This window comes from Manduca sexta, chromosome 27, assembly GCF_014839805.1.
Source record: "Manduca sexta isolate Smith_Timp_Sample1 chromosome 27, JHU_Msex_v1.0, whole genome shotgun sequence".
NCBI classification, from domain to species: domain Eukaryota; kingdom Metazoa; phylum Arthropoda; class Insecta; order Lepidoptera; family Sphingidae; genus Manduca; species Manduca sexta.
In genome coordinates this window covers 3,515,656-3,540,297 of record NC_051141.1, presented here as the reverse complement: position 1 = coordinate 3,540,297, position 24,642 = coordinate 3,515,656, and the positions used below count along the sequence as shown (strand labels likewise).

Here is a 24,642-nt window from a genome sequence, read left to right as displayed (position 1 = left end):
GAGCTTGACTTGACAAATTCGCTTTGCGCATCAAGAGCCAGCGAGCATCAAGCGTCACAAACAAATGTACCAGACTATATGTAGTATCGCAAATTATATACGTACTTGATGTTTGCAAAACTAGAGGATCTTACCTGTTAGATCTAGAGGCTTTCCGTCGAGCTTTCCCTTGTGCTGAGTCAAGTCCAGAACTCATCGAGATCGCCCGGTTCAACATTGCGTCTTGCACCAATGCTTCGTTCAGACCTGGAAGTGTTCGAGTTTTTTTAATTGTAAAACTGCCTCGATGGCATAGTTGTATTATGGTAAGACTGAAATAAGGTTTTGGGATCGATTTCTAGGTCGGGAAAAAGTTTCGGGACATTTTACTCAGTGCCAGCCTGGAATTTATGCCCGATATGGCGATAGGCTCGCCTCTGTGTGCGAAAAGTAAGATCATGTTGCGCCCCTGCCTACCCCATTAGAGATAAAAGGTGTGAGTGTGTTTGAATCGTAAAAGATATTATAACTTTATCTTTGTATAGTTTTGATCATAATAGTCGAAGTCTTATTCGAATAAACATACGTAATTTTGTTTATTCGAATAAGACTTCGACTAAACAAAAGTTTAGTTACATTAAATATCATTTATCATTATAAAATTGATAAATATTTTATGCAATAACATGTTGAATATTCTTTTATTAAGTCAAGTTGGCCTGTTCCCTTATATGTTTTTTGGTTTAGGTTTTATACTGCGTATCCTTGAAAGTCGATAGGTTGAAAAGTTTCGTCAATATGTAATCGCCGATATCGAGTTACAAACAATTTTACTATCCAAAGCCATGCCATCAAAGTTATAATGAAAACCAGTTATTACTCCAATACGATTATAATGTAATTGTATGAGACGATACTAAAATCTACCGAGTATATGAAGGCCCCAAAGTACGATGCATTTTGCATAGCCGCCTAAACTTGGCCGCTAATTTAATATCCATTAAATCAGATAAGTTTACTGAACAGTTTAGGTGTTATCCATCCCGCTAGTCATTTGGCAGTGTAGCGGATAAAATCGTTTCACTCAACCAAAAATAATTTGAGATTTCATAAAACAGTTGCGATTTTTACTATCGTAGTTGCAATAATTAGTTGTAACAGCATTGTTTGACTTACAGTCTTAATAACCACATGAAAAGTATTAGCAAGGGTTTTTAGTGTAGTTTGTTAATGATAACACTATTCAGCTCCACAAGGCAATGTGAAACTTGTAAGCAATAAACATTTTGTACAAGGCGACGACAATTTTCCACATTAAAGAATCAAAACTATTAAGCGATACTTAAACCAATTTTAAACTAATTAAGGCGATACCTCAAAGTCCATTTTCATACATTTTGTTTCACCTTTAATCTGGGTAACTAAACAAGTATTGGCAAGTAAAGAATTTAAATTCACGTCTAGTTAGTGATTAGTTCTCGCAGTTGAAAGAAAAACGTAAAAATAATTAATAATCATGGATATTTCTGCCTTTAAAATTTCGTCATATTAAATTTTCAAATCAAATCAAAATGTACGAAAATGGACCTTGAGGTATCGCCTTAAGGAAAGTCAAATAGCAAGGAATTGTAATTTTTTTTATGGGCACGGTAATGTGATGGGTCCAATAGAATGTCGATTGACGAGAGATGAATACCCCTCGGCAGTCGACACAATCATGCCGGTCTGCTGGAACCGGATATAAACACGCTGATCCGGAACGCAACACTTACGGGGGCCACTTTGGCGAGTTTTGACACGATAGTCGCCATCCGGGCTGATATAAAATACATTCTACCGCCAGCAACTGGGCTTGTATAATGTATCGTTCGAAACTCGCCTTATCTTATATTGCATATGCGTGTGTTTTTGAGTCTACGTTCAAAGAGGCATCCAAACATCCGCCAATAAAGATTTGCACCTTTGCTCCACTCCATATTGCACTCTGAACAAACGATTTTCATCAGTGTTTGTTGAAACGTGAAGTTAATTTTTGACTAACACGAGCTTTGGACCTTTATAGTTCACGAAAATCACTTTTATTACCCTTCGGGCGTTATTGAAAAATGTTGTTTTCGTTTTGCCTTCATTCATCCTTTGACTTTGATTTGAGTTTTTTACGAGCTTGCCTAAAAGACTCGGTCAATTTGTTCCCGTTGCAAGTTAAGTTCTAAAGTAATTGTTATAAATAATGAAGGTTCGTTTTTAACTCCAACATAAAAACAGGAATGTTATTAGAGTAAGGTGTTTATTTGAGTGTCCCTATAACTGTCTGTGGCTTCACAGCTCCTAAATGAATAGGCCGATATTGCGGTTAAAATACAAAGTTAAGCGCACGTATCACATTGACGTATATTCTACCGTATCATGATGATTACATCAAATTTGCAAAATATTCTGATTGGAGCTTCGCTATAAATAAAATAAGTGAGAAGGGTTCAATTGAATACTAAGACCTCAAAATAACATTTATTTGTTATATATTTTATATCTTGTCATACATAACATTATTAAGTTGATTTAGATTTTTTAAGTTATTTGCCAATTAAGAGTGCAAGTTGGGAAAGTAAGTGCATAGATAATATCATAATCTAGACAAAACAGGAATCGTTTTTGGTGTACGAGCGCAAGGGATCATTTGTAGGTGAACTTCAATTCAAAATATTATTGAAATTAATACAGAGATCAATCAGGATAAACCAAAACTTACTGTTGACACTGTTAGATGAGACGTCAATGAGAGGCTGGCTCGCTACGAGGGCTGGGCTGCTGCCGATACTGTCACTACCAAACTGGACATCCCTGGCCAGACGGTCACTCTGACCGACGGATAGGCTTGACGCGCTGCGTTCCGCCGTCAAAGAGGACTGCAGGCTCGTTGCGCTGCCTTGAACTTCTCCCTGTAAATGTAAGCGGGAAACAATTTTTATCCTGGTAAAATACATTGAATATTTAGAATATATAAACAAAGAAACATAATAAAACTTTGCAACCGAGGAAGTCAATATATACTCTGTACTACTGGGAACAAATAATACCCATGGCATTAATTCCGACTGTATCTTTGGCATTGTAAAAAAAAAATATATAAATAAATTTTGAAAGTGTTTCATTATTAATTTTTTTATAACATTGACCAGTGCGTAATGTTTTTTAAAGTGCGCTGTCAGCTGACCTCACATCTAATAAGTCACCATTGTCCATCATATAATATGCTAGGCGTACAAGTCAATCGCTTCTTACCGAGGAATTCCATTACAATTCACTGAGGAAAGAAAGTAATAGCGCTAATGACACTGTCATTGTCGAGGAAAAAATCAAAGTGGGCGGGTATATAACAAAAAAAAAAAATAATTGATAACGCACTGTACTGGAATTAAGTTTTGCCGTGTCAGAATTCATAGTCGACGTTGCAGGGCCATGACTGAATAAACCTACACCAATAATTTGCAAACCAACATATTACGACACAATCGTTAATGGTCCGATAGATTTTATCTGACGGTTGAAAAACATTCTTTAATTATAATTAATCTTAGGACTTATGAAAGGCATTGCAGACATGTGTCGTAAGGTTACAGCACTAAAGGTTAATTAAGAACTCTGTAATTTCTATATTGAGAAGGATTATTTACAGTCCACAGAACAGGTGTTAGCTGCTTTGTGACGGAACGTACCAGCAGTCCCGGATCTTGAAAGAATTCATAAAGAATCAGTTTTTCGTCACTTTAAAAAGGCTCGCAATATGAACACACACCAAAGACATCACAAAAATTATTATAACTAAAAATTAATAACTTATGGCCGTATACCTTTCAAACAAAAATCCCCCTTACAGTATCCGTACATACGTATATGTATACAAAGTATATACCTACATATACAGTCATATACACATACAAAGTTACGCATACCACTTCTAACATGTAAGTGAAACGAAGCAGCGAAAGTATATAAGTATGTATAACCGGTCATAAGTTTTGATGAGACCTGACTTTGATGCCAAAAACACTGTTGGCAGTGAATTTCACACAGAAAATCATTGTGAATGCAAAGCATTTCTCACAATGATGTAAAACATTTAACACGTAGCTTTGAAAATTGGCGGCAGTAGTTAGCTCCTTCACCACTCTCTATAATCTCGATACGCCTATAACCGATCACCGACCACACGCCCGGATCGACGAGAGAGTGTGAGTACTCTGTAGGATCAAGTCAATACTAACAAGAGAATCATATTGTCAAGTGCCTGTGTGGCTAGTTTCATACTTACGGTCTTGCTAATCAATGTTGTGTTTTTTACATCTGTATGTATAAGTTATTTAGTGTTTTGTCTTGGTGTATTGAGCGACTTATAAGGGCCGATAAAGTAGCCAATATAAAACATTATTTTGCTAAGGTTAAAGAACCTTACGTTACGGGAAACGTTATCATAATATCATAAAAGAACACAAGTATTTTAATTAGTAAGGCGGTCAGATATTGGTATTTTAGTTACCTTACGTACGCTCGCCACACAATAGTGCTTTAGAGCGTTCAAAAATTTAGTCGCTCCTTTCGCGACTAATTACATATGGTATACAAAAGTGTAAACCAAAAATGCAATTTTTAAAAGGGTATATGTATTTGCGAAGGCTGGCTCTATAGTATCGCTTCGTCGACCAAACCATATCACGAGCTAATTCTATCCTGGCGACATCTATTGACGGCAAAGCTCGCTACAAATTAAACGAAAATTATAACAAAACTATAAATTACACGAAAATCACATCAAAATACGTTAAAATTACTGTTATCGTGTAATAATAAAAAAGGTAACTTTCGTAGTAATATTTTAATCATTTTAAGACATGTATTTTCATAAAATTGCTTCTGTATTCTATAACAGTACTTACTTAAAATTTGTAAATATATTTTGACCAGTGTGTTATATTTTTTAATTATATTGTATATCATATTTTATGATTACGCAATATCTATATTATAATTATACACAGCATCACGCCTGTATTCTACAGAGACAAGCAGAGATCACGTCGCGCAGTCCTGACAAATGATATAGTGCTTTAAATATTTTCAATAGTTCTCATAATACCTAATTAATAATTGTATAAAAAAGATATATTATTTCCAAACAAAAAAAAATATTAACTGGGTTAATAATTTTTTATACCCTCGACACTAGAAGATAGGTGTTATGAGTTTAAGATGTACAGCTGTATGTTCGTGTATTTGTATGTCTGTGACATTATTGAATTGATCACAACGATTGGACCGACTTTGATGCCTTTTTTATTAGTAATCTGATATGATCTAGAATAACAAAACAAAAATATCTATAAGTTCCGTCCACGTAAGTATAATATACGGCTTTGTGCAATTATGGCCGTTCTATTCGATTGACAGTTTTCATAGCCGAATAGGTAAATATAGCATCTTTAACTCTTTTAACTATACCGCTACTAAAGCTATCCTTCGAACAAAACGCCAGTAATTGCAAAAAAAAGGCCCCCAAAGACGGTATAGGGCCTTCGTTTATGAAAATCTGCTCATTTCCTATTTTCACAGGTCCGAGTGATTTGAAATATGGTGTACTGCTACTTCGGTGGTATTTTCTATACGTGGCAACCTTCACTTGAAGCTCCAATATTAAGTATTCTGGGACATAGTCAACACTTTCATAAATTACAGCAAATATAGTGTTTGGACTCATTGGAATGATTTTAATGAGTAGATGTTTTGAAAGAAATTAGTGCCTTATTTAATATCTCTCAATATTGCGAAATTGAATACCATTCCATAATTTAAGGTATTATATCCAAAATTTTCAAAAATGTCCAAAACATGCAAAAGTCTAGGTATATATGCAAATGCGTCTAATTGGTTCTAGTTATTATTATATTTTTTGAGTGCTTTTAGACCAAGTCTCTGTACTAAACATATCCAGCTTGTTTAGATTTAAATATTAGAGTATGTAAGAGTTGCGTGTCAGGCGGGAAGCTTGGTACGCGGCGCTGTGAGCTATCGCGATAATGCGCTCTGCATTCTATTTTATTCGATGCAGAAGCGCCATAATGTACTGACGTTCTGGCTGACACAAAGATTCACCCATGGATGTTTTGGCGAGTTACCTGAGTCGAATAGTCGACACGAAGGGTAAGTCGTGTGTCACCAATGAGGCAGTTATTAGTAGAACACGGGCTAACCCATTTGAGTGGTTTGCCTCTGGGACTAGGAGCACATCTGTATTGAAGTAGGTAAGTATATTCTTCTACTGGGAGGTTATTTTTTTACGGACACGACAGAGTGTGGTCCATATTATAGAATGTCAACTGACGAGAGATGATTGATATACTTGTGTAACTGATGTCGGAATGCGGCACACTTACGTGTGTCACTGCGGCGAGTTTTAACACTTTATGTACTGTAGTCAATATTCGGTCGGATACAAAAAGTATCTTACCACCAGCTAAGGTTTTCTGATTTACGGAACGAATTCAGTACAAAATATTTTTATTTTACAAAATAACGACCTTGGTCTAGTGACAGGATATTGCTATGATCTTGAAGCCAGTAGATATCTATTGGTTTTGTTTCAAAGTTCAGTACGTAGCATTGTGTCTGAGTTTATCTAAAGTTGTTGTGGTTTGGAATGGTTTGGACTCCCTGAGGAATTATTGTTGCTGGTTGCACAAAGACCATTTCCTCTTCATAGGTTTTATTTCAGTGTAATGAGAGCAGATACAATTAAATACATAATGACAGTCAGATCAAATACTGCATTTCGTAAATGATAATACTGAATAACATGCATTCCATAGCTTCGATTCGAGCTAGTAACACCGCTGTAAGCTGTGCCCTTACAATTTAAAAATACTATCGGCACAAACAATTCCGCTGCAAGCTTTTCCGAATGCAATATATTGGGATTATGACAAGGTCCAATTTTTTTTTTTTATTTTACTGGTGTTCCTGGCTATTCAAAAAAAACAATTTTTCATGCTATAACTGCTACTAATATGCCCTAAGCGACCTAATTAGTTACAAGGTAAAGTACATCGTCAGTGTTATTATTTTTTAATATTTTTGGTGAAGACGTAGCATCTTTGCATTTTTTACTGCATGACATTAGGAATGATGCTAATAATTGTTTGGATTAAAATACCTAGGTACTCAAATATCATTATCATACCATACGCTTTACAATGGTACCTATTCCCTCCTCAACACAAAGCGTTCCTTAACGTTACAATAGACATTATGCAAGGACTGGGATAGCGGAAGTTTTTTGTTAAAATGTCATCATTTATGAAAAACAAACAATGAGGTGCTATCTAGAGCATTTATCGACGACCTTCCTAAACTAACAACTATACTTTTGTTAGCAAAAGCACTGCATTTATAATGATGTTTAGAAGACTACAAGCGATTAAATAATGATTCAGTTAACTAAAACCAAAAATATATGTTTTTTTATTTAACTGGTCCGAACATTTTATTCATATAGAATTATTTCTCACATTCCAATGGCCACAACTGGCACGCGTGCAATTCGTTCGTCATTCCTCTGCTAGGATTATTGCGGCGTGCGTTTTAGAACTATATTTTCCTTGGTATATTTCCAGACTGATATAGCGGACCTTTAAAGAGAGAGCAAATTCCTTGCTCAAAGACTGGCAACACGTCGAAGATTCCTCTGGTATAGTGAAAGTTAATTGGCACTGATGATCTCGCACCATCAGATGACCCACGTGTTCATTTGCTCCCTTTGCTATAAAAGGCTTCTTTATATTAACTCAATAGGTGTTACTTACATGCGTGTCTATTGTTTCCTCACTGATGTCTCCGTTATACAAAGCTCTTCCATTCAAAGATTGAAGGGACACAGACATTGATCCCCTTCGATCAATGCTTGGAGATTTTGACTGGAACGACTGCCTTTTAAAGATTTCTGTGGTATTCTTTAAAAAGCTATCCATTTTCTTTCGAAAAAATGACGATTTTCGTTCCAAGGGAGACTTTCCTACTGAATGAAGGTCTACACTGGATTGCGACAAACTTTGGCTTCTTGACAACATTGTTTGGTCGAGAGACAGTTTCCGATGCCGTTGCGGGACTTTTGCATTTAGTGTAGGGGATTGTGGAGTAACTGGTGTAACAGGATTGCTTTTTATACTCTCGGAATCCGTATTTAAACAATCAGCCAGACTATTTGATTTATGTATTTGATTTTTGTGTAAAAAAGAATCATTGAGTGGTGTTGAGATTTCATCGCGATCGTTATTATGTACTTCGTTGTTAGGTTTATTATTTTCGTGAACATCACCAGAGGCGTCATTACCAGGGCTATGATCGTTTACGTCGCCGTAACAGTTCCGTACCATGACAGGATTTAAAGCACTCGGCGATTCAATTGAGTCTTGGCTGACGTTACTCGTCGTTTCATCAAATAATTCATCATTGTCATTGAAATCTTTGTTTTGCATCACTTTACTTCCTCTAGGCGCCTTTAGTCTCATACTGCTGTTCATTTTAACAGTTCTCAGGATTTCTCGTATTTTAAGATTCTCCTTAAGACTTTTGACATCGGAAATAAATAAAGTGGACTTATCTTTATCAGCATTTTTTGCTGATTTGTCTTTTTTGGATTTTTGTTTCAACTTCTCCATAATTAATAAGTAAATTAACACTTGCAAAATGTTTGTAACACAAATCACCACAATGTCACTCAAGCCCTCTATTCAGCACTGTATTTTATCAACTATTAACTCATCACACTTGTAATATCGTTTAAAGGTACGGTTGAAGAGAGCCGATAACTAGCAATATTGGGCCAGAAAATGATATACTAATAACACAACTTTCGAATATATTAGGTTATCGCGTTTAGGTCTCAATTTATCGGTATAATATTTTTATTGTTAATGAGTTCCGTGGCCCCAAGCACACTGTACGATGACACAACACTAAAGACGGCGTAATTTAAAGTAAACATGCTTGGCCAAGTCTTATGTCTGATTGTTTTATAAGTATGTAGTTTCTTTTAGCACCAATATCACTTAAACTATTATCTCGACGCTCGAGATAATCTTTGATATCGTATCGCGTATCTATAACTTTTTCATTTTATCTGTGTATTCCATGTGTATTGAATGCAGTACGTAAATCGATGAGATATAGTGTCGCCATCTAGCTGTTTTACAGTGAAAATTCCTTTAATTTTCCATTATGTTGCTCAGTTATCAGCACACGACGCCGGTAAATATTTATTATACAAACAATTACGGTGTGCGACTGGCTCGCATGATAAAATGTGTTCAGTTCAGTTAATGAATTTCATTACTTTACATGTATGTTGATAATGAACTAATAAGATAATTTTACGATTGTTATACTATACTATCGATACACTTTGGAAGCAATTTATCTGATTTATTGTATCACACTAATTTCTAATGACCTAATTTGAATTACATTATGTTTTATTGAGCAAATAATATAATAAAATATGTACAGTAAATGAAAAAATAATTGGGTATAAATATACAAAAAATTGTAGTATTAAAATAGGAAACATAATTTTATTTTAGTACATCACATCGGTACATCAGAAATGAAATAGGTAATATGCTTTTCACGTAGGTATGTTTTAGAATGCGTCCTGTCTTTGCACAGTGGCTGGACAGGCGCCACGGCGCGGCGACATTCGCCTGACGTAGGTGCTCACCGGGCATGGTTGCTTTGGTGAGTACCTGTGTCAAATAGTAGGTACGGAGGTAAGCGCCGTGTGTCACCATTGTGACAACTGCCCGCGGGATACGGCCCAACATACGTTGGAGTCCTGCCCAGCCTGGGAGGAGGAGCGCAGCGCTCTCGTTTCAGTCGTCGGAGGAGATCTTTCGCTGTCGGCTGTGGTCGCTTCCATGGTCGGCAGTCGGAAGGCCTGGCGTGCGGTGGCCCACTTCTGCGAGGTGGTCCTCTCGCAGAGGGAGAGTGCCGAGAGGGATCGAGAGAGGGAGGATCCCTCCCGCCGTCAGAGGAGACGTAGGAGGCGCCGGGTCGACGACTGACCGGCGTCTCCCGCCCTGTGGAATGGGGGCGTTTGGAGAATTCCACCACGGTATCCCCTGCCTGTCGTAAGAGGCGACTAATAGGGGCCACGAAGGGGGTCGTCGGCGGGCAGCAGGGGGCTGTCCGCCCTAGTGCATTTCTGTGTATCTCTTGCACATGTCTCGGTTGACCCACGGGATGGACGGCAGTGTGTAGCCAACAACACACTGCCGTCCATCCCGGGGGTCAACCGAGACAGAGCCCTAGGCGTCTACGGCAGCGTGAGGCCAAGCCTCACGCTGCCGTAGACGCCTAGGGCGTCCTTCGGTGAGCGGGGGCTACTGAGCCCCCCCCCCCGTCCCCCCTATAGGATACGGCCCGCAAGGCGGCACCGCGCAGGGGCGGCTGCGGTCGTAGACTTAGACACTTCAACGTTAGAGGAAGCCTGCAGCCGTCCCGAATGCGCCGAAGAGGGCCACCGCGGAGTTTTAGCTGGTAGGCCGTGCATAGGTTAGCTATACATAGGGTTAGGGACTCGGCCCGGCGGTCGCCCGAAGGTCGTCATCAAATCCGGGCGGCTCAACGCCGGGCCGTAAGGCACGGTTACCCCAGCATAACCGCTCAGTCGCCCCCCACGAAGGCGGTAGTAATAAGGAACTATCACCGCGAAACCAAAAAAAAAGGTATGTTTTAGAAACGTGGTCTGAATCTACAATCACTGGATGGGAATCAAACACAGGACATCCCAGCCCGCAATTTAAGCGTGCGATAGCTAGACACGACGCGCGAAGGTCCGTCGCCATGCTACCTGTTTTACTATAATAAAAATATTTTACATAACTATGCCATGGATGTAAAATTATAGTCTTCACTCTTTTTTAAGTGAAATTTCTGAAGACCCAAATGTCCTTTACTATACCAACCCTGTCGTTAGAATAATTTATATTTTGCTGATGATCATCACATGCTGTATATCATCATCACATGTGGAAAATAAATAAATTAAAAAAAGTCATATAGGTACTACCTGGGCATCGTGTCTCCACCAAATTGTTAAACAGGCGCCCCGTTCCAGTACGCGCAAGTGTTCACAGGACATTGTGTAATAAACATGCTGTTTCAGGTAGTCGGCGCAGAAAATTTAGCTTGGTGTCACAACCTAAGATGTTTTTATTACATAGATACGTTGTCCGAGCTCAATACCGGCAAGACGAAAGTAAGGTAATTGCCCGACTTAACGTCCAATGAGCGTGCGGCACTAATGTTGTTACGTAACTGTCGATGTATATATATCCTTTTCTAACGAATGTATGCTGCATCTTTTTATTCCTTCTTCGAGCCAATTTGTAATTATATGTACAGGTACGTGAATATAGCAAATAGTGCACCGTTTTTATGAGAAATTTTGTTAGTATATGACGCGCCTATTTGTAAAACGTCATTGGTCACAACTGTCTGCAGGATGTACTTTGTATGGAATTTAGGCTGTATGCTCTTTACAAAGACTAACAGTCTTACTTGCTAACTTTTTTTAGCGTTAAGAGGTGATTAAGAATTACTTAAATAGTTGTCAAAAACATCAGCGGTTTCCTAGTTTAACCCTTGTTAAAAGGCAAGATGGCGGGTTTTGAGTTACAGCTGATCGAGTAAATTTGTGTTTTAACTAAGCATAGCTTTGCGAATTTTTTATAAGTAAGACTGATAATGTAAAAAAATCAGCGACGAGCTCCGTTCAAAAATTTATGCAAAAAAAAAACTTGAAATATTGGACTATACTTGTCAAAATAATTTCATCAAAACGCAGACATAATTAAATCACAGACTGACATTTATCGATTTTTAATTTCAACAAGGTAACAAACTCACAAAGTTAGATTACATAATTTAAATAAAAAATATTGTACTATGCTCTTATGAAAATTGAAATGCATTACATTTTTTACCATTAGGTACGGAAAGTCGTGGATACATCACAGAACATAATTTCTATACATTACAACAATAATATAATCCAAATTTCATTTAAAATGTTTATGGATTAGTTTATTTTATTATGAAGGCATTATGTTTTTTGCTCCGACCAAGCATTAAATTGAAAAATATCTGATATACGTCCTATTAAAGTAGTAAAGTAAAAGCGGAAAGGTAGGATGCGCATGACCCTCATGGTTTGATATTTTTAAAGCATTTACTCGCGAGCAGTAATTACCCCTGGGTAATAATTCCTTCATAATACCAACACAATAACAATGTAGATTTATCTTAATGAAAGAACTTTTATAATTGGATCATCCAGTCATACAACGTTCAACGCGGCCTTATAATTAACCGTATTATACTATAAAATATATGAATTATTTTTCAGAGTACAGCATTAGAAAAGAAAAGGAAATTACTGGTGGGTACAGTATATAGTGGGGTTAGTGACAACTATTCAATATCCAGCGATTTATATTTCAAGTAGTTTAATATAATTTGATCGGCTTTGTGGCTATGTGTCAGTGATGTAACATTGAATAATTTTGAACGAGATCAATTTGTTAACTCTCCTGTATTGTAGCGTATGATGTTCACTTCTTAGGTGCGTCAGCCGGCACGTCAAACTCGCTGACTTGTGCCTCCACCAACTGCTTGCTCCGGAGCTTAATGATAGCATGGCTGGGCACGTTCGGGTCTTCCATCTCGAACTCGATTAAACCTGCCATAAAAAATAATTTAGGCGGTGATAGAATATTCGTATCCACCCGGATAATTAGTGAGAACTCGGTGTAACGTTCCCGGATCAGTCTGTGTATCTGCGGCATAATTAAGTCAACTGGCGAGGGATATTTATCATATCTCGTCAATCGATACTGTATCTAGGCGCCATGTTATTGACCTACAGATGCGATAATATTAATTTATCGTACCAAAACCTTAAGCCTTATTAAGATGAATCAATCATTGCTAGCAATAATCGTTCATAATTATTGCTTTAAGAAGTTCCCTTTTTAAACATGCGCAATGGTGTGACAATTCTCGTCCACGTTAACTTATAGGAGTTTTTTTACAGATATTCAAAAATACTTTTCCATTGGCAAAGAGATCCTCATTAGAAAAAATAAAATTGAACAGCATAATGATTTCTTATATTTACGCGAATGTTAGACATTGAAATTAAACTAATTTTTCGGATTCTATCGCGGTTTTTTGTTTTTTATTTTTCTCCCGACGTTTCGAAGACTTTGCAGCCTTCATGGTCACGGGGGGACTGAGGTGTTGTTCATCCGCAAAGTCAAAGTTACAATATCTGCCTAAATTTTACAATTATACAACTTTTTAAATTTTTTTAGCTGTTGGTGGTCCGATCTACGCAGAATGAGTTCACAGTGTCTTGAAGTCTGGCAGCCGGTCTTTTGGGTTCCGATTTAATTAAATGTAGAACTGGATCCCAGGCTTGTGCAAGCTTCAACCATCTTCCCTATTGAAATTAGGATGTTTTTAATTTCAATAGCCTCGCGAATCATCCTGGGCAGGAATCGGTGTTCTTTGGCGAGGATTTGTGGCTTGTCTAGTCGCAGATAATGATTGGCGCCTCCTTCAGAGTGTTCAGCGACTGCAGACTTCGTCGAGCGTCGGTGTTTCACGTCAGCTATATGTTCTTTTACGCGGGTCCCTATATTTCTTTTTGTTTGCCCGATATAAGAGAGGCCACAGTTGCAATCTATTTTGTATATTCCCGGTTCTTGTAGAGGTATATGACACTGGACAGGTGGTAAAAATTGACTAATCTTCTTAGGCGGCTTAAAATAAGTTTTTATGCAAGCACGCTTCAGGATGTAGCCAATCTTGTCGGTGACTCCTCTTACATATGGTAATACAACCGGAACACGTTCAACTGTGGCTGGTTTCACTCGGTTTCTGTGACGGCGGCGTGGAATTTGGAGCTTGTTGTCTCGCAGTACTTGCTTGACATGTTGCAGCTCAACGGCCAGGTGTTTCTCGTCACAGATTCCTTGTGCTCTCTGAAACAAAGATTTGCCCACGGTAGCTAACTATTTTGGATGGTGATGAGATTCACCGTTCAGATATTTATCAGTATGGGTCTGTTTCCGATGCACAGTATGACTTAAGGTCTGATTAGGATTACGGATGATTAAAACATCTAAGAAAGTAAGAGATTTATTCTGTTCTAACTCCATAGTAAATTGGATTTTATTGTTGATGGAGTTGAGGTGATTTAAAAATGCAGTTACTTTATCAGATGGTAAAATTGTGAAAGTATTGTCTACGTACCGTTTATAAAACCTTGGAGTGACCGGGGCTGTACTCAGGGCTGTCTCCTCGAAGTCTTCCATAAATATATCGGCGACTACCGGAGATACAGGGGAGCCCATCGCTACCCCCTCAACTTGTACATAGAACTGATTATTCCACAACATATAGCCAGATGTAAGGCAATGTTGGAGTAGTTCTGCATATTCTACAGGAATGTTATTCTCTGCCAACTTCTTAGATACAATTCTGATGCAATCTTGTACTGGTAAGCTCGTAAAGAGAGACTGGACATCAAAACTGACCATAGTTTCATTGTCAGCTAATTTTAGGTCTTTAATATCGCTGACAAATTGGTATGAATCCTTCACAGACGCTCTAGTGTTTCCTCTAAGTGGTGAAAGCACTTTTGCTACGTGCTGAGCCAATCTGTAGGTTGGTGTGTCGATCTGACTCACAATGGGACGTAGCGGAGCATTTAATTTGTGTATTTTCGGTAACCCATACAGTTTAGGCGGTTTTGCACACGAAGGAACGAGTAAGTTTACGTCAAGATTTAACTTATCGGAGTAATCTTTTATTAAAGAGCTAGTAGCCTTTAATACTTTGGTAGTCGGGTCTGTTTTGACTATTTTATAGGTACTTACATCCGATAAAAGTTGTTCCATTTTATTATTGTAGTCTGACGTATCCATTACTACTGTCGCATTTCCTTTATCTGCACGGAGAATGGTAAGGTCCTTCATCGATCGCAAGTTCTTTAAAGTTAGTAATGGATACGTCAGACTACAATAATAAAATGGAACAACTTTTATCGGATGTAAGTACCTATAAAATAGTCAAAACAGACCCGACTACCAAAGTATTAAAGGCTACTAGCTCTTTAATAAAAGATTACTCCGATAAGTTAAATCTTGACGTAAACTTACTCGTTCCTTCGTGTGCAAAACCGCCTAAACCGTATGGGTTACTGAAAATACACAAATTAAATGCTCCGCTACGTCCCATTGTGAGTCAGATCGACACACCAACCTACAGATTGGCTCAGCACGTAGCAAAAGTGCTTTCACCACTTAGAGGAAACACTAGAGCGTCTGTGAAGGATTCATACCAATTTGTCAGCGATATTAAAGACCTAAAATTAGCTGACAATGAAACTATGGTCAGTTTTGATGTCCAGTCTCCCTTTACGAGCTTACCAGTACAAGATTGCATCAGAATTGTATCTAAGAAGTTGGCAGAGAATAACATTCCTGTAGAATATGCAGAACTACTCCAACATTGCCTTACATCTGGCTATATGTTGTGGAATAATCAGTTCTATGTACAAGTTGAGGGGGTAGCGATGGGCTCCCCCTGTATCTCCGGTAGTCGCCGATATATTTATGGAAGACTTCGAGGAGACAGCCCTGAGTACAGCCCCGGTCACTCCAAGGTTTTATAAACGGTACGTAGACGATACTTTCACAATTTTACCATCTGATAAAGTAACTGCATTTTTAAATCACCTCAACTCCATCAACAATAAAATCCAATTTACTATGGAGTTAGAACAGAATAAATCTCTTGCTTTCTTAGATGTTTTAATCATCCGTAATCCTAATCAGACCTTAAGTCATACTGTGCATCGGAAACAGACCCATACTGATAAATATCTGAACGGTGAATCTCATCACCATCCAAAACAGTTAGCTACCGTGGGCAAATCTTTGTTTCAGAGAGCACAAGGAATCTGTGACGAGAAACACCTGGCCGTTGAGCTGCAACATGTCAAGCAAGTACTGCGAGACAACAAGCTCCAAATTCCACGCCGCCGTCACAGAAACCGAGTGAAACCAGCCACAGTTGAACGTGTTCCGGTTGTATTACCATATGTAAGAGGAGTCACCGACAAGATTGGCTACATCCTGAAGCGTGCTTCCATAAAACTTATTTTAAGCCGCCTAAGAAGATTAGTCAATTTTACCACCTGTCAAGTGTCATATACCTCTACAAGAACCGGGAGTATACAAAATAGATTGCAACTGTGGCCTCTTATATCGGGCAAACAAAAGAAATATAGGGACCCGCGTAAAAGAACATATAGCTGACGTGAAACACCGACGCTCGACGAAGTCTGCAGTCGCTGAACACTCTGAAGGAGGCGCCAATCATTATCTGCGACTAGACAAGCCACAAATCCTCGCCAAAGAACACCGATTCCTGCCCAGGATGATTCGCGAGGCTATTGAAATTAAAAACATCCTAATTTCAATAGGGAAGATGGTTGGAAGCTTGCACAAGCCTGGGATCCAGTTCTACATTTAATTAAATCGGAACCCAAAAGACCGGCTGCCAGACTTCAAGACACTGTGAGCTCATTCTGCGTAGATCGGACCACCAACAGCTAAAAATTTAAAAATGTTGTATAATTGTAAAATGTAGGTAGATATTGTAACTTTGACTTTGCGGATGAACAACACCTCAGTCCCCCCCGTGACCATGAAGGCTGCAAAGTCTTCGAAACGTCGGGAGAAAAATAAAAAACAAAAAACCGCGATAGAATCCGAAAAATTAGTTTAATTTCAAAATTGAACAGCATCAGCGTTAGGTTCAATTCTTAAATCACCCCAAGGCGAAATAAACAAGTGAACAATAGCGATCGAAGTCATTTTGCCTTTTTCGATCGGTTAAAATTCATTTAAAAATATATGGACCATACATATCATTAGCGTTAACTATTGTAGAAATGCATCTTGGCTCCATAGCCAGGAAGGCCTAAATGCAAGGGACCATCTAAAGTATTAAAAACATCACATAACTATATTTATTAGTTACCGCCCAAAACCTAAAACCGCATAAACCTCACTTACCCGGCCGAGTCGGGCATCATTAATTGAAGAGACCGTTTCGAAACACAAAAGATATTTTTGGAGAACAAACGATCGCTTGAAATTCCCAGGCTCGTTATTAATGTCCGAAGCCACGATTCTTTTATGATATTCATAATAATTCATGAAAGATCTCCCTAAAGACACTTCGAAAATGTAGCGGAATAATACTTAACTTTGATTATATCTTGGTTTATTGAAATAAATAATATCAGTTAACGAATAACACTCTGAAAGAGATTGTAATAAATAGCCTGCGTAATAATCATGGGGAGAAGGTTTCCTTTACGTGGGAAGTAAGCGGATCGATCACTTCATCATTTAGGTACCTTATTTAAAAATTATGAGTAAAAATATTAAGATTTCGAAACGTTCAGAAAACAACGGGTATTTGATGAAACACGCAACGATCGGAAAGAGTACCGTGATCAAAGAGGGCATAGTGTAGACCCAGCGGAGATGGGAACGACTCGATTAGATAAGGCATATAAAAAACAGACTTTCCTAAACCAACTTATTAATACCCTTTTTTTTTTTTTTTTTTTGTTTTCGCGGAGAAAGTTCCTTATGACTGCCGCCCAGCCTTCGGGGGGGGCGTGCCTTACGGCCCGGCGTTGAGCCACCCGGATTTGATCTTGACCTTCGGGTGACCGCCGGGCCGAGTCCCTAACCTATATACACGCACGGCATACCAACTAAAACTCCGCGGTGGCCGTCTTCGGCGCATTAGGGACGACTGTGGGCTTCTTCTGACTGAAATGTTTAAGTTTTCGTCCGCAGTCGTCCCTGCGCGGTGCCGCCTGTTGCGGCCCGTCTCCTATGGGGGGGCTCAGAAGCCCCCGCGTAACCGAAGGACGCTCTCGGCGTCAACGGCAGCATGAGGCCTACCTTCCACGCTGCCGTCCATCTCGGGGGGTCATCACAATGTGCGAGATGTGCACAACGTACACTAAGGGCGGACGGCCCCCAGCCGCCCGCCGACGACCCCCTTCATGGCTCCTATTAGTCGCCTTTTACGACAGGCAGGGGATACCGTGGTGGAATTCTCCAAACGCCCCCATTCCACAGGGCGGAACTTATTAATACCCTACGGTTATTTCCATATTATAATGCTATCAGAAGCAGTTTGCGATTGTTAACTTATGTCAAGATTACTGCCCCAGTATTTATAGCTACTCTGAATGATTTGCGGTGTATAAACGCGAATCATTAAAAATTTCTTATTTCCGCTTCAGCACGGACACCGCATTTCACACGGACGCAAACGTATTGTAGGTACAATGTATACACACGAACAGGTTGAAACGAAAAATTCACCGGTTGTCCGATTACTTCTGTTAATAAATAACACCAATCCGTAATGCAGTTCAATTTCTTTACCATTTTAAATTTATTTTTTAGTACCATAAATGACATCTATCAATAAAATTAAATTCTTAAATAACATATACCTGAACTATCAAATTCAGGTAACCCATTAGAAATTCCACAAATCGATACACGTGTTGAGCTAAATAACCGGGCCGCCACTTCAAATGCCCTTTGACATTTACAATTCGGTCAAGAATATTTTAAAATCATCGGACCCTGGCCACTATCTAATTGTCATCCGATGTCTGGTTCTACATTAAGTAGGCACAGAAAACGTATTTGCGGATATAGCCTTGTGTTGAAAATGGTCAGACTGACCTTTCCACCTTTCAGACTAATTGATAACGAAACAGGCAGAGCCACGTTCATTATATATTGACCGTTCGATGATCAAAATATCTTGTCTGGCAATATTAATCTGAGAGTTAGAGCTCATAGCTGCATTTTTTATCACCATTAGTAGATATTTGAAACAATTTTAAACTATATAAAAGTGGTGATCATTTTAATCAAATATGTATTAAACATTTAAATATCTGGCGCAGACAGGGGTTTCGGCGTTTATGAAATATTTGCGTGATTAATACCTAAATTACTTATTAGGTTTAATTACTTATAATTACTAATCTGAGAAATATTTTTATTGTCAAGAGTTTATTGCGTCACCCTGTTCAGACATAGGCGAGAATTAAAAATTGTTTTTGAATATCTGTTAGATAGTGTAAGATTTTTATAATCCTACTAATATTATAAATGCTAAAGTTTGTGAGGATGGATGTATGGATGTATGTTTGTTCCTCTTTCACGAAAAAACTTCTGATTGAATTTGGATGAAACTTGACAGTAATATTGGTTATACATCAGAATAACACATAGGCTACAATTTATAATGATTTTGTGTAATGGTCACACACTCATAATGGTCATAATATATAAATATGTATCAAGTAAGTAAGAAGAAAAAATTGCTATCTTGGCGTACACTGCCTAAACCGTTGGATTTAGACAAAGAGGATGTACCATAGAATTGTATGTCTTAAATAGTTCTAAATAAAAGTCCGCGACAGCATATATCTACCTTTTATATGGAATGACCAAAATAGTGAGCCGTAAATATAGCTAAATCGGATACTTTTTTTACAATGTCCAAGCCCGACTTTTATCCCAGAAAACTAGTTAAAACGTGGGCGAAGCTGCGAGCAAAAGCTAGTATTAAATGCTACGAAGCGAGTATTGGCTGTCAACGCGATCGAGAATTGCCATGTCATGGCGGGAAACTATTTATGTCCTTCCAACATTCGCACATGTGAGGTTAGAAAATTGCTCCATCTAAATAAGATTTCATATTATGATCTAAGTCCACAAACGTAATACCGACGTCATATAAATGTAGACCATCGTTACACAAACTAAACACGAGTATTCTAGCCAAGCAAAGTGCACTGTTGCATTCACTCAAAGCGGTCTCGGAGAACTTTATTATATTTGCGCTCGCACAACTACTTCGCTCATAACTTTACATATATTGCGTTTATTAAAGGCCCGATTGAAATGCTTGTTCGCTTGCCCGGCTACATTGTTATTAATATTGTTAACAGACTCGGCTTTAGTTGACGATCTTGAAGTTTTACGTATGCAATTTTACCGACATGTCAGTTTATATTATTACCGTTTATTATAATGCTATCAGAAGCAGTTTGCGATTGTTAATTTGTTAAATTGTCGCGATCATCGCCTCAATAGTAATAGCTACTCTGAATGATTTGCGGTGAACAAACGCAAATCATTAACAAAAATTCACCGGTTGTCCGATTACTTCTGTTAATAAACAATAAATAACATCAATCCGGTAAAAATATTTTTTTTTATACTAAAGCCCTTTGGAAATGTTCGAAATAACCAGACAATATAAAATAACTACTCATTGTTATGACTGACATCTTAGTATCAGATCGTGGTCAATATTATAGATATACACCTAAAACTCGAGCAATAAAATTTTGCAAAGAAGTGGAGATTCGACCTTTGGTCTATAAGGGTTCTCGAAGTGAGGCACGTAGGGGAGACCTAGGAAGGTTGTGACAAATTTTACTTAAATGAACATATCTCAAGAAAGAAATATACCACGATTATGAACTGTATACCTCATTATAGCTCAGTCCTTACCGTTTTGAAAACAGTCATTAAAGTAAATAAAAAGGTATATGATTTCTGAGAAAATCCATGAAAACTGAAACTACTCCCTTTGTCACAACTCTCCTAATACCGAGGTAAGTTGTGACAGGTACAAAGGTAAGTTGTGACAGCTGTGTATCTGGATTATATTTGATAGACAAGTAGATTTACATACAGGGTCATTTTGACAACGCTTTACTAAATGAAACCACATACTCATCTACTTGGAAATAACACTTTACAATAAGTTACTTGAGCCGTAGATGTAAAATAAAAAAGTATAAGTTTCGAACAAAATAAATATTAATAAAAAGCAATTCCAATTTTACACGTCCTAAAGCCACTACTACTACTCTAAGAGAATTTGTTGCAGCGGCAACATCATACTTCCAGTCAGAAATACACCCCCATACACGCCATATTCGCATTAAAGTACAAAATGATCAAAAAATCAGATAAATAAAACCAGGATTACTCGTGAAAATATTAGTTATTAATGGGTGATTTTTGGCACAATGTCAGCAAAGATGAAGACGAGTATGTGGTTTCATTTAGTAACGCAATGTCAAAATGACCCTGATGTATTATAAACAAAATAAACTTTTTTTTGCATAAAAATACTTTACTTATTTTTTGACAGAATTATAAGAACTACAATAACATGAAACATTAACATAACAAGTATTAAATCTTTTATAAGTATTTATGGCATATTTATGAGATCAGTCGTTTTAAAATCAGTCAAAAATCTTAATCTAGTCTGATAAGCAAAAATAAATAAATGACAGACATCGCAGCTCGCCCCCAGTGCAATCTTCGTGAGACAAGCCTCTGCATTTCAGACACTGGACCCACTTTGCATTTGATCTGGTACTGAGCTACACTTCTCCTGCCTTCTCATTTTTTTTTTGCCAACATAAAGGCAAAATACTTAAATACTTCTCGTTTCTTTTGTTGTCAGCCCATCATTGAATGCTGCACATGTCAATAAATAATCGCATAATATATTTTCTCCGTCTTCTGTAAATACCGTAGGACTGACATAACTCATAGACGGAGCCACATCAGTTGCATTATCTTGAAAAGCCTTTTTCTTCTTAATAAACCTATGTAAGACATGTAGTTGAGATTGTAAGAGGATGCGGCATTTGGAAGACTTTGACCTCTTATCAGCAACTTCTTCAAAGGCCAATTCATAAATATTGACACTAGCGAGGCCCATATCAGTCTTTTGCGTGTAATTATTCGGCATTCTAAAACAAAAAATAGATAATTCAACATTAAACCGCATACCCAAACAAGTTCCTAACAAAAAAAATAATTTTAAAGACGAATTTTAATTATCGCATACTTTAAAGTCAAAGTAGGGTGTAAGAATTAATTAAAACAAACGAATTTATACACATAAATAGAAAACAAACATTGCAAAAAGCATGTAAAACAAGGTAATCAGAAAATGAACTTAGCCTAGGAGAGTTGTGACACGCTGTCACAACTTTCCTAGGTGCCAGAAATCGTGACCTGGTCAAGATAATATTGCTTAATTTCGAAACAAGATTCAAACACAAAAATACAGTGCCATGCTTTGAAACTTCATAAACCGCAAAATATAAGAAAAAATAGCAAATCCACCTGAATATGTATCGATATAAATACAATCAAAATTTTGATATAAAACTTACTTTTCAGTTTTTTTTCCATGCAGACGTCGTACTTACGAAACCGCTGGCCGTGCGCCACTGGCGCTTACAGTATCGAGTAGCGTGTCTCTAAAGAAACAATCGTGCGCTGTAGCCAGTTCCCTAACGGTCGGAGGTTCTGAGAAATCGTCTTTGTCACAACTCTCCTCTGTCACAAACCTCCTCGGTCTCCCCTATACCTGAGTTTACGTCAGTAGATCATAGGGGCACGCGGGAAAAATTACGAAATGGCAACCAACCTATAGAACGAAGGTTGGATTTTATATACACATTAGGATGTTATTTATCTTTGGTTTTAATTAAGTTAGTCTATTTAAAGGGTTCGCCGGTGCCTAGAACTTATTACTTATGTAGCTAGAATTCCTGGCACCTTAAGATGGAATAGACCAAGTAATGGCGTAGAACAGGTATGCCCGACCAGTGGCACGTGACAAAATAATTTGGTCACACCTATTTAATAATTAAAAATGTACCTACATATAATTATTTAAACAAATATTAATTTCATCATTATCAATGTAGGTAATACTTTTGCTAGTGGGACCTAAAAAACATCGCCAGAATAAGGGGCGGCTCTAGACAGCAAGTTATAGGCATATTATTTTTTTCCATAAAAATTCCATGTTAGCTAAAAAGCTTCGCCATCCCCAGCCTAAAGGTAAGACCTAGAACAAGTAAGGGATGTCGCATGGCGCAAAACGAACCTCCTTCAGCGACGACTTCGTCCTTGTAGTTGTCGCGCATCGTTCGCGCGAGGATGTTGTGGTAGAACAGGCGCGCGTTTAGCCTCACTTCGGGAGTCACTTCCATTTTGGACACCGCCTGGATGAGCACGTTCAACTTCTGTTTCGCGGTCAATATCAGCTTGTCGACTGGTAAAAGAAGCAGAATAATGATATTATTTTAAGTCAGCTTTAATGGTTCTTATATATTTTTTATGCAAATTAATATGATTATTTGTATAATAAAAAGGACATAACTTAGTTGCTTTTTTACTTAAGTGCACACAGATTCCGTAGTATCTATCTAAATACTTATCCAAAGAATAAAATAATTTGCACCATTTTTTCTAAGTTCACATTAAAATCTGTTCATATTTAAATTTCTAATTTAAGGATACAATAAAGGATTTCAACAATTATTTAACTTCAGCATAATAAAGCTGTCGCTGACCTGATATAGCGATTAATAATAAAATAAAGGGTAAAAATAGTCGGCCACTGATGCATTTTGTATCGTAAAGTAATGGGAAAAAGAGCACGTGTTCCAGGCCGGGCGTGTGGCTCGCACGATATGCATCAGAATGCCGCGTTTTTTGAACTCCCGATCGATCGATACATCTGAATCGTTAATTTAGAAAACGAATACAGGAATATTACTTGAGATAATTGAAAGTCGTAAATGGTTTTATATTAATTGAAAAAAAAACCTACATGATCAGATCTTGTAATTATGTGATCTATAATTATTTTTTTTGGAACAATAGCTATATTACCCAATTTACCCTTCGTATTATACGGCGAATGTCGTAATTTAAAATTATGAAACGACAAACTATGAAAAGTTACTTCTACCTAAAAATGAAAATTTTATGAAAATTGCTATTAAAAATGCTTTTGTCGAAAAATGAATAAAGCTAGTCTCGCAGAGTACTCGTTTTAGTCTCTTCTGTAGTGTTACAAAGGGGATTTTAGATGCAACTAAAAATGGAAATAAATATTTTGTGATATATATCCGTAACGTCTTTCGAATTAGATTTTATATTTATAATACACATCGCATTCGTGATGAAACAATGTTTTTAGCTGTAATTATTATAAATGATTAATTATACAATTATTCATTTACTTTCTAATTCCTTAAAGATATTTTCCTCCACATAAAATTGGAGAACCACCCAATATATTCAGTAATGAAACATACATTAATAAAAACGTGACTTACATTTTTAAAACATTTATACATAAGTAAAAAGGAAACCCAAACCTTAGACTAAGTATAACTAATAGGTTGAGGTTTAGTTGAACTAGTCCATATTGTTTTCTACTACAAGGTAGGTCAAGCGATCAAGCGCGAGAGACCGTGAGCGTGAGACGTTTCCGTTCAACGGCATTTGGGATTGCATGCTCGCGCACCTTAGATAATAATATCGGTCTTTTTTTTTTTTTTTTTTTTTTTTTTTTTTTTTTTTGGTTTCGCGGAGA

At 37.6% G+C, this 24,642-nt stretch overlaps 2 protein-coding genes across 2 annotated transcripts in view; both read right to left on the bottom strand.

The window, feature by feature from the left end:
- Window positions 1-9,174, bottom strand: part of LOC115444839 — a gene marked incomplete in the record, with an annotated part of 53,593 nt that extends 44,419 nt beyond the window's left edge. The window contains 3 exon segments of the mRNA XM_037443757.1: window positions 135-246; window positions 2,729-2,918; window positions 7,833-9,174. Coding sequence (XP_037299654.1) covers window positions 135-246; window positions 2,729-2,918; window positions 7,833-8,687 — 1,157 coding nt within the window.
- A 2,717-nt stretch (window positions 9,175-11,891) lies between these two features.
- The window catches only part of LOC115444852, a 58,102-nt gene continuing 45,351 nt past the window's right edge, over window positions 11,892-24,642 (bottom strand). The window contains exons 10-11 of the mRNA XM_030170795.2: window positions 23,143-23,310; window positions 11,892-12,766 (exon numbers count right to left, since the gene is read on the bottom strand). Coding sequence (XP_030026655.1) covers window positions 12,639-12,766; window positions 23,143-23,310 — 296 coding nt within the window. The 3' untranslated portion in view covers window positions 11,892-12,638. The remainder of the gene's footprint in view (window positions 12,767-23,142; window positions 23,311-24,642) is intronic.